This window comes from Gouania willdenowi, chromosome 3 (genome assembly GCF_900634775.1).
Source record: "Gouania willdenowi chromosome 3, fGouWil2.1, whole genome shotgun sequence".
NCBI classification, from domain to species: domain Eukaryota; kingdom Metazoa; phylum Chordata; class Actinopteri; order Blenniiformes; family Gobiesocidae; genus Gouania; species Gouania willdenowi.
In genome coordinates this window covers 31,150,792-31,161,782 of record NC_041046.1, presented here as the reverse complement: position 1 = coordinate 31,161,782, position 10,991 = coordinate 31,150,792, and the positions used below count along the sequence as shown (strand labels likewise).

At 38.3% G+C, this 10,991-nt stretch overlaps 1 protein-coding gene across 1 annotated transcript; it reads left to right on the top strand.

Annotated features, from left to right (window-relative positions):
• The first annotated feature begins 3,434 nt into the window (after nt 1-3,434).
• On the top strand, nt 3,435-10,991 carry sult5a1 (sulfotransferase family 5A, member 1). Its single transcript, XM_028474017.1, has 6 exons — nt 3,435-3,883; nt 4,729-4,937; nt 7,005-7,131; nt 7,469-7,563; nt 7,673-7,853; nt 10,822-10,991. The coding sequence occupies exons 1-6, from the start codon at nt 3,745-3,747 to the stop codon at nt 10,989-10,991; spliced, it is 921 nt and encodes a 306-aa protein (XP_028329818.1). The 5' UTR covers nt 3,435-3,744.

The window sequence follows — 10,991 nt, the reverse complement described above, 5'->3', positions numbered from 1 at the left end:
ATGTTTGTCCTCTGTCACAGCTGAATAATGCTGCATTTCCACTTCTTGGGGCATGGCTCTACTCTACTCAGCTTGGTTTTGGTATCAGGTAATTTTCATTATAGTGATTCCCAAAGAGGGGTACATACACATAATGTACCTAAATACAAGATTACAGAGAGTAGATATGAACATTTCATATTTTTAAGGCTTTAAAAGCTCATTTGTGCTGTATGGAATGTGGAATGTGCGTCTCTCATTTTGCACCAATTGGCTGAAAAAAACATGGGGCAGAAATTTGGAAAGACAATAAAAAAAAAGCTCAAATGTTGGATGATTGCTGTGACCACAGTTATGCTTGCTCTTTAAAGTAAGCACATTAAGCTCCTATAAATGCCACTAAACATGAAAATTAATACATAAAAAAGAAGAAAAACAAGGTCTGACAAAGCTTCAAAGTAAATGTATATGTATAGGTGAGCAAATAACTGGTTGGTGTCTTACTGTGGAAGTGCAAGGATCCACTGTAGGAAGATAATCTATCGATAGTACCAAATGGAAAACAAGGTGGTTAAAAAAAAAATCATGTTCCCTATCTGATAGGAATGTGCTTGATTGATCCAAGAATCTACTATAGAAGATTTTACATAACCTGGCATATCGACTGGTTAAATAGTGTATCCTTCTTAAAGTGTTGAGGGATGGCCTTTCATAAACATTATATATGCCCTCATAAAAGACGACTATTATTGGAAGTTACTATGCAACTAGGGAGTTATGGTGACACAAGACTGTATTGTCTCTGCATTGTCTCTGTATATGATGTGATCTGAGTGCAAACATCAATGATGTGCCTCAGGGACATCACTGCCGTAAAGACAGTGATGTCCCTGAGGCACATACACAGACTGTGCAAACACACGGTAAACAGATGCTCAATGAGCAGAAAACTCAAAAGAATCAGTCTTAGGAGCTCTTCCTAAAAACCCCCCAAAAATCCGAAATTACATTCTTTGAAAAAACCTGCAAACTCCTCCTAGATAGACCTGAGCCACCAATCGTTGCTCTACAACTCAAGTGGAATATCATTGTAAGTATACCATAAATAACCATGCATTTAGCCATATGCTAACAACTCTTTACCAACCACAAGGATAATAAAATTTGATTGTTGGGTCATCCAGCTTCATTTAGCCCATCTTTGAGGTCAGTCAAATGCATTTTCATCAGAACGAGTTATCATCTCTGTGCTGCTGAGTCCTGTTGAATTGTTTCTCTGAAAACACCCAAACAAATCTCAAATCCTCCATATGGAATTTTGAGACTCCAAGCATGCATACCATTAACTTAAGTGGGGAGAAAAAAACCACCACTCCTGGTTCGTCCTAGACAAGCATCCACCCACTCCCAATGAGATTTACAGTCCTTGTCTTTTCAAACCCTTATGTTATATTTATTTGTTTCAACTCCACCCCCTCCCAGATTTGATGAAATCCATATGTTTGAAATGTTTACCACATAAGTTTTTCTTCATAACACCAGATACAATTGATGGCTGTAGCCAGAGGTGAAAGTAAAGGATTACAAATGATCACGTTATTGTAATTGAGATGCTTTTATGGGTACTTGTACTTTTTTTTAGTATATTTCTAAATCAGTCTTTTTTTTTAAGTTTCCGTTTCATGGTCTCCTTGAACATAATCCATATGTTCTTAGTCATGCCATTTCTGATCAATGCCCAGCAGCTTTCTTGGGTTCAGGTTGTGGCTGACCTGCGAACTACCCATCCTAAGACCCATCCCTTTTGCTAACGTGCTGTTGTATTGCATTGGATGTTGAAATGTTGCGTTTGTTGGAATGTTGTTTGTTGGTTTTTGTTGCAATGTTTGCTAAAGAGTTTTTTCATAATCCCAAACTCCTCCCCTCTCTACAAGGGCCCAGTTTGGTTTTTGCCTTTTTTACCTCTTCTTCTTACCCATTGTTTTATATTTCTCATCTAAGAAAGGGAGCGCTGCTCTTGTAGCTGCTCCCCAGTACTCCCTTACCCGTCCCCCATCTCATATGTTATTGTCTTGGTCGGGATGTAACTGAAACTGAATTGCCCCTCAGGGACAAATGACGTTTTCTGAGTCTGAATCTGAATCTTCCTATTATGTTGTTAACCACATGACACATTTGGCTCTGAGTTCATAAATGTAGCTATACTCAGAGCCTGAGATTTTTTTTTTTACAGTACTTTGAATTGAATCAATTGGTGTTATTTTTTTTTTTTTTATTGCACATTTTGACAAACCTTTGTGGAAAATAAACTAACTTCCAATTGTGCAAGATTTGGTCTTTTCCTTTTTAAGTTTATACATGAGATGTTTACTGTATGCAAGGGAACCGTGGTAACTTTAACATTGAGTACTATTTAATTGAGCTACTTTTTACTTGTAATTAAGTATTGTATGTATGTCTTACTTAATTTCAATCAAGTAACAGTACTTCTACTTGAGTATAATAAATCAGTACTCTTTACACCTCTGGCTGTAAAACAGACCTCTCTGACTGAACTGATTTATAACTGAACTGATTTATAATACCTATAAAGCTTCCTTATTATCAAGATGTGACGGAATGACGTACAGTTTTCTCACACAAACAGAATTACTCAACAATATATTTTAATACTGTTTAAAAAGGTCAGCTTGGTGACTTTAATAATGCAATGAATCAGCATTTTTTCTTTTAGTTTCACATGTATTACTGCATTAATATCTTTTTTAAAACTTTCTTTTAATGCAATCATATACAGTAAATCAGAGCGTCAGAAGTCCATTGGAAAGCTTGGGCTCCTTTAAATCCAGCTCTGAGTTTCCCTTCAGAGAGTTTTCTGTCTATGTTTTAGTGTGGCTGCACTTGTCTGATTAGGTCTATAATATAGTTAGTAGTTAGAACTGGCTGTAATGCAACACGATTAGGCAGCTGAGGGACCTTTGCTTTTTCTACATTAAACTTTGTTGTTAATATTGAAATCCCCAATGTCCAGATGACTAACCCGGTCTCATAGACACCATAACGGTATATCTATTGTGTCGTGCTATGTGGTGTAAGTGCACGAAAATCTGTGAGACTGGGTTGAGATGATGCTGTAGTCATGATTTCCTTTAAGCTCTAAAACTGAGGTTCAGAGAAACGTTGACTGATGCCATTTATGCATCTCTAATCACCCAAACATGAATTAATAATCCTGAGTTCATATAAGAACAGTAAGTAGTGTGATTGGTGATCTTTTTCTCCCTTAACGGGAAAAGAGTGAGTGAGTAAATAAACCTGCTCATTTAGAACTTAATGTTTGGTGTTTATAAAGTTTTTTGGTGTTTATTTGTTCTTATAATAAGATTAAAAAGCATCTCACTAGCTTGGATTAATCTCATATTAGATTCTTGATCTGTTACTTGATCAATAATGCCTTGTGGTACTAATTTAATTTTGAAAACTAAGACTTTTCACATTTTAAAACACGTGTTCATTGGGTATTTCAGTGTTTCGAAGACGGTTTAAAAAAACACCCTACACCAATTAATTTGGGTGTTTTTATTTCCTTGTTCCGGTTCTTTCCGAGCTTGTGCGGCCGTCATTTTTTCTTTGGAGTGAGACTGAGGAACAAGGTTGTGAGACAGTCAGTGCAAAACTCAATATACACTCAGAGTAAAACATTTGGCTCAAGGTCAATTTGAAAAAGTCACAGACCATTGAAAGCTGAGCTTAATCGACAGAGACATGGCCAGGTTGGATGTCACAGAGACTTTTAATGGTATTTTGTTTCCTGGACACCTGCACACACAGGAGTCTTTGCAGTTTGCTCTCACCTTTCTTTTTCAGGACAGAGACATCGTGATTGCTTCCTATCCAAAGTCAGGTAAGAAGATTCACAACACTTGCAAAGTCTTTAGGCTCGCAGAAAACAGCATGAACGATCAGAGAAAAAATACTACTAAATCTTTTTACTTTTATCAATATTAAAGCTAGGGTAGGCGATTTTCTTCAGATACACTTTTTAAGTTTTTGGTTGAAATTTTCTTTATGTCCTGACAGAAATTAAGATCTTATGTGGTCTGAAAAAGTAACGAAGAAAATCTGTCAACTGTAGCAGCTGTGAATCTGTAATAACTTCGACCAATGAAAAAAACGAACCTTTTTTTTAACCAATCAGGTCTCCCTGCTCGTTCTCGATCCCTCACATGCACAAGCTCACACTGAAAGCGCGTCACCGCTGACCGAGTTAAAAGAGAGTATTTGGTCATGTTTTTTTAACATATATAATGGTAAAGTTTATTGTTTACTTACTGCTGAATGAGACATGAAACAATGAAGTTTCTACACAATACAAGCAATGAGCTGAGCTCCTCTTCTGCAGCAGCTGTGTGCATGCATGTGAGTGAGACGGAGCACAGAGGGGAGGGGCGAGGGGAAGCTACATTCAAAGTCATGCTAGCTTTTGAAAATCGCCTACCCTACCTTTAACTAGAATATTTGCATTTCCTGAAGAAAATGCAAGTGAGGCCGCCGCTGCTGCCCTGCGTCACACTGCATTAGCTTAGCGTTATATTAGCTCTATCCTAGCATTAGCATTAACTAGCATTAGCATTAACTAGCATTACCATTAGCCACCATTGATATTAGCATTAGCTAGCATTGACATTTGCATTATGTCTCTTGCATTCTCACTACTGAATGATTGGCTCTTTTATTGTCACTCGATAGGCACCACGTGGATGCAGCAGATTGTGACTCTGATATGCAGCAGGGGAGACCCACATGTGTCCCACACAGTTCCAAACTGGACCCGAGCGCCTTGGCTGGAGCAATACTACAGTGAAGCATTGATGGAGTCTTTTATCAAACCTCGTGTCATTACCACACACCTGCCTTATCAGCTGCTGGGCTCTGCAGTGCAGGGCTCCAAAGCCAAGGTCAGAGCACTAACAAACAACAAACAAAGTTTGATGTTGGTTATCTGTTTAATTATTTGCAAAACCATTCTGAGCAAGTCTGATTCAAGAATATCCCTCTAAAAAACAGTTTCACAAGGTGTAGTGCAGTCTCTCAATCGCTGGCCTTCAGAAAACAATAAAAAAATTATTATTGCAGTCACAGTGAAAAAATATTAAAAACAATACTTGACACAAACTTATGCCAATGTGCTACAGATGCAAACGAACATTAAACTTCAATTATTGCTGATGCACAGTAATGTAAGGGCCAGGCCATATTAGGCAAAATGATGCCAAATTTTAGGCAAATGATCCTGAATGCTTCACCTCCTATAGACCCCTTAATGGTGCCGCTCGCTAAAGCATATATATATAAACACTGTGACGCAAGTGGGATTCACCAGGGTAGCTCAACGGCGGCCATTTTACCTCAGACAACTGACGTTCTGGCATTCTGACGCACTCTACGGTAGCTGTTGGAAAGTGAGTGATCAGCTTTAACAAAAATACCCTTAACTCGATGAAATATTGATGGATTTATAAACGATTTGCCTTATTACAAACTTTATTATACATAGGTATGACATAGGATTCTTGCACATGTTGAAATTGCTGCTTGCTGTTAGAAAATTGTTTGAAAATTGAGCAAGTTATGGTTGTTTAAATAGTACATGCACCATTGGCATCGATGTAATGAGCGGGGCCAGCTGTCTGAGGTAAGATGGCCGCCATGTTGCCACGTCGCTCCCCATTGTCTAACAGCGCGGGTAAGTCATCTGTCGTGATTTGCCTCCAGGTTAAGCCCCGCCCAACAAAATATGTCACAATGTTTACAAACAATCAAAGGGTCTCTAGAACGCCATGGACTAAAAGGGGCTTTTTGCGTCATCAATGATGTCATTTCAACATGGCGGCGCACAGGCTCTATAACGGTAAGGTAGTCCCATTTTAAAAGTTATTAAAACAAATATGGTGCCAAATAATGTGTTTTGTTTGGCATACATCTTCTAATAAGGACATTTCAAAGGTTTTAGGCCACATTTGTAAAAACAATGGAGGATCCCTTTAAAGGTTTCAAATGCTGTCAAAAATGTTGTTATTCAGACAATGAACAACAACAAAAAACCAAACTTGCATCTAGACAACATGGAAGTTGTGGTTGTTTGTTTTCAACAATTATTTATTGGCTCCATAAGTGGAAAATTGATGTTTAAAAATGCTATTTTTGCATTGACTTTGTGTTCTCTTGAGAGATAATTCTGATATTTTACAAACATCATCTATTATGACTTTCAAACTTTGTCTTTTTTGGGATTAAACATTGAAAATGTTGTTAGCAGGAATTTGCAAATTTTTACAGTCAAACATTTTGATAAATCAAAAATCTGTGTAGGACCGTCTGAAGATGTGCTGTAGCAAGTGTTAATGAGAGAAGAAATTGTGGACGCAGATTCAGGTTTTAAATGTTTTACTGTTTTTGATGAAAACAAAGTGATGGACTTCATATTTTGCATTAGGTGTAAATGCACCAAAGTTTCTTCAGTATTACTTTGTCATTTGTGCAAACTATACTTACAAATTAAAGTGAATCTGCCAAAAAGTAATAAAAGTTTTCTCAGTAATATGAATTCATTCTCAGGGCCTGATCGGATGCTATGATGGGCCAAATTTATCCCATTGACTGCTTGGAAGGTTCTTAAATGGACTCTATTTTACTCAGGACTAACATTACATTATGACAATGTTGTGACATTTAGTATAAAAGACTATGTGAATGAAAAAAACAATTGTCGAAACAAGTGTAGTTTTATTTTAATTACTATAGTGCCATGGATAATATAATGACACTTGCATGTTATTGATGTGAGCCTCTTATACAGTAAAATATAAAAACTCATATTTCATCAGGCAAATCATGTAATGCAATACACAGCTTTATATTCAGAGCATATTAAATCTGGCCTTATATTTTGCAGTTGTGTTTCAGGCACTTATAATGTAGTAGCAGATAAAGCTTTCTGTATGTGACCCTTTGTCATCTCACAGATTATCTACGTGAGCCGAAACCCAAAAGATGTTGTGGTGTCATTTTACCACTTCCATAAAATGGCTAAATTTCTTCCTGATCCTGAATCGTTTTCAAATTTTCTCTATCGGTTTCTGGAGGGCAGCGGTAAGTTACAAATGCTTTCGTGCATCAATGAGTTTTAAAAGTATTGCGGTGTGAAATGTTTGATATGTTTGTAATTTGTGTCTTTTTAGTATACAATCAAAAAAAAAAGTATTTTCAATTAAAAAAAAAAAAAAAACCTTTAAAGAAAAACACCCAAAAAAATCCGGTTTAACACTTTCAAAGGTTGAAAAAATGTTTTTGATTGAAGTTAAGTTTTTTTTTTTTAATTGAAAATAGTTTTTTGATTGAAAATAACTTTTTTAATTAAATTATAAACACACAAATCTACCTCCATAGTTTTACAAAAATGTACTTGTTTTCATTGTTTTTGCTTCAGTGCACTACGGCTCCTGGTTTGACCATGTCCTCGGTTGGACCAATCAGGACGCAGATCTTAATTTGCTTCATATCAGCTATGAGGAAATGCTGTTGGTAAAGAAACAAAGAAGAAGATGTTTTTAGTGCAGCCCTATCAATTATATACACTTCTTCAGTTCTGAGAGAACTTTGACTCTAATGTTGCTTTTAATTTTCATCCAAGGACCCAAAGGGCACCATTAAAAAGGTTAGCTCATTCCTGCAGCGCCCCCTGCTGGAAGATGAAGTCAACAGTTGTGTGAAGCACAGCACCTTCAGCAGCATGAAGCACAACCAGATGATCAACTACACACTCGTCTCTCAGGAGATCATGGATCAAAGCAAAGGCCCCTTCATGAGGAAAGGTGGGCGGAAACAAAGATATTCAGTGGTATCAGATGTGCCAAATACAAAAATACTCACACAGCCTTTACTTGATCTTAGCAGAGTTTTAAAGAACCATGGAATATCAGGCGCTCATTGTAAAGTTGTGCATGCTAAAATAAACAGCAACTATTTGCAACATTTAGCAACAAACTACATTTAAAAAACGTGTGATTTTTTTATATTATTTTTGACCAGATTTACAGCAATATTTGTGAAATTTGTGATATTTCTTTTCTCGTAAAAATATATTGTCAATGTTAAATGTATATCTAAATGTTAAATATTCAATCTAAATGTAAATGTTAAATCTAAATGTTAAATCTAAATGTCATGGGTGAAACTAAATATTCAGCTAATATGCAAATTCACCCAAAATAAAAGCTCATTCCAGTGAATTTAACATTTACATTAACATTTACATTTAACATTTAAATTTAACATTTAACATTTAACATTTAACATTTAACATTTACATTAACATTTAACATTTAACATTTAACATTTAACATTTAACATTTAACATTTACATTTTACATTTTACATTTTACATTTTACATTTTACATTTTACATTTACATTTAACATTTACAAAAAAATATCACAGATTAGTATTCCTGTAAATCTCATCAAAAGTAACGATAACATTAATTCACATACGTTTTTTGAACATGGCTTGTTGCTTAATGTTGCAAAAAGTTCCTGGTTATTTTAACATGTGTAATTTTACAACCGGCGCCTCATAATGGAAAGGTTAGAAATCCAAAAGATGTTTATGTGTAGATTTTTCTAAAATCACATGAATTTTGGGAGGAGCTGCTTTTTCTTTCTAGTGAGTGAGTGAGTGAGTGAGTGAGTGAGTGAGTGAGTGAGTGAGTGAGTGAGTGAGTGAGTGAGTGAGTGAGTGAGTGAGTGAGTGAGTGAGTGAGTGAGTGGCTGTTATAGCGACTACCATTATATAACCAACTATAGTAGTGGGTCTGTCTAAAATCATTAGGGTTAATGGCGGTCAAGGTTGGGGTCAATTACATTTTTCAGTTACAATTACATTTTCAATTACAATTCAATTACAATTGCAGTAACCAGTTACAATTAAATTACTATTATTTTTTGTCCTCAATTACAATTACATTCTCATTTACTTAAGTTAAATTACAATTAATCCCAATTACTGAGCCTGAAATAAACAACCTAATAAAAGTAAACATTCCTCTTGTGTTAGCTTTCTGTTAGCATCTCTTATGATATCCATCCATCCATCCATCCGTCTTCTTCCGCTTAGCCGTTTCCGGGTCGCAGGGGCAGCATCCTCAGTAGGGAGTCCCAGACTTCCCTCTCCCCGGCCACTTCCTCCAGCTCTTCCGGTGGGACCCAAGACGTTCCCAGGCCAGCTGAGAGACATAGTCTCTCCAGCGTGTCCTGGGTCTTCCCCGGGGCCTCCTTCCGGAGGGACGTGCCCTGAATGCCTCACTAGGGAGGCGTTCAGGGGGCATCCTAATTAGGTGCCCGAGCCACCTCATCTGGCTCTTCTCGATGCGGAGGAACAGCGACTCTACTTTGAGCCCCTCCCGTATGACTGAGCTTCTCACCCTATCTCTAAGGGAGAGCCCAGCCACCCTACGGAGGAAACTCATTTCAGACGCTTGTACCCTCGATCTTGTTCTTTCGGTCATGACCCAAAGCTCATGACCATAGGTGAGGGTTGGAACGTAGACCGACCTGTAAATCGAGAGCTTCGCTTTTTGGCTCAGCTCCCTTTTTACAATGACGGACCAGTGCAGACTCCGCATCACTGCAGACGCCGCACCAATCCGCCTGTCGATCTCTCGCTCCATCCTTCCCTCACTCGTGAACAAGACCCCGAGGTACTTGAACTCCTCCTCCTGGGGCAGAACCTCATCTCCAACCCGGAGAAGGCACTCCACCTTTTTCCGGTCGAGAACCATGGACTCTGATTTGGAGGTGCTGATTCTCATTCCGGCCGCTTCACACTCGGCTGCGAACCGATCCAGTGAGAGTTGAAGGTCACAGTATGTTGGAGCCAACAGGACCACATCATCTGCAAAAAGCAGTGATGCAAAACTGAGGCCCCCGAACCGGACCCCCTCAATGCCCTGACTGCGCCTAGAAATTCTGTCCATAAAAGTTATGAACAGAATCGGTGACAAAGGGCAGCCCTGGCGGAGTCCGGTCATACAGGGAACGAACAGCTCCTATCAGGAGGTTCGATACCCCATACTCCCGGAGGACCCCCCACAGGAATCCCCGAGGGACACGGTCAAATGCCTTTTCCAGGTCCACAAAACACATGTGGACTGGTTGGGCAAATTCCCATGACCCCTCAAGGACCCTGCTGAGGGTGTAGAGCTGGTCCACAGTTCCACGGCCAGGACGAAAACCACATTGCTCCTCCTGAATCCGAGGTTCAACTATCCGGCGGACCCTCCTCTCCAGTACCCCTGAATAGACCTTACCGGGGAGGCTAAGGAGTGTGATCCCTCTATAATTGGAACACACCCTCCGGTCCCCCTTCTTTAAAAGGGGGACCACTACCCCGGTCTGCCAATCCAGAGGCACTGCCCCCGATGTTCACGCGATGTTGCAGAGTCAGTGTCAGTGTCAGTGTACCCCTAGATTTCAATGTTTTTGAAAAGGTAAAATGTGGTAAAGCTTGATATGAAACATGTTTTAATAATTGTTAACTACATATGTGTAGAACTGTACATAGAACTATAACATGTTTCCCAGTTTTGAGTTAAATTATAATTAATTATCAATTATACGATTACCCTGATGGCGTATGATCCTATTTTGAGTTTAAATGTATTTTAATGTTTCCAAGGGTTGTCTTTATTTATTGCTTTATTAGAAACTGTTATTTTTTAAACATGATGCAGTTGAAGTCACTTCCGTGTGAACATTGTTTTCTTTTTCCTTTCACACATTGTAGGCGAGATTGGAGACTGGAAAAACATGTTCACAGAGGAGCTGAATCAATATTTCCAAAGTGTTTTTATCTCCAAGATGCAGGACTGTTCTTTGGAGTTTGTGTGGGAGCAGCCAGACAAAGAGCAGCAGCACTGTGATGAACAAACCTCACATAGCAGCACAACGCTGTAA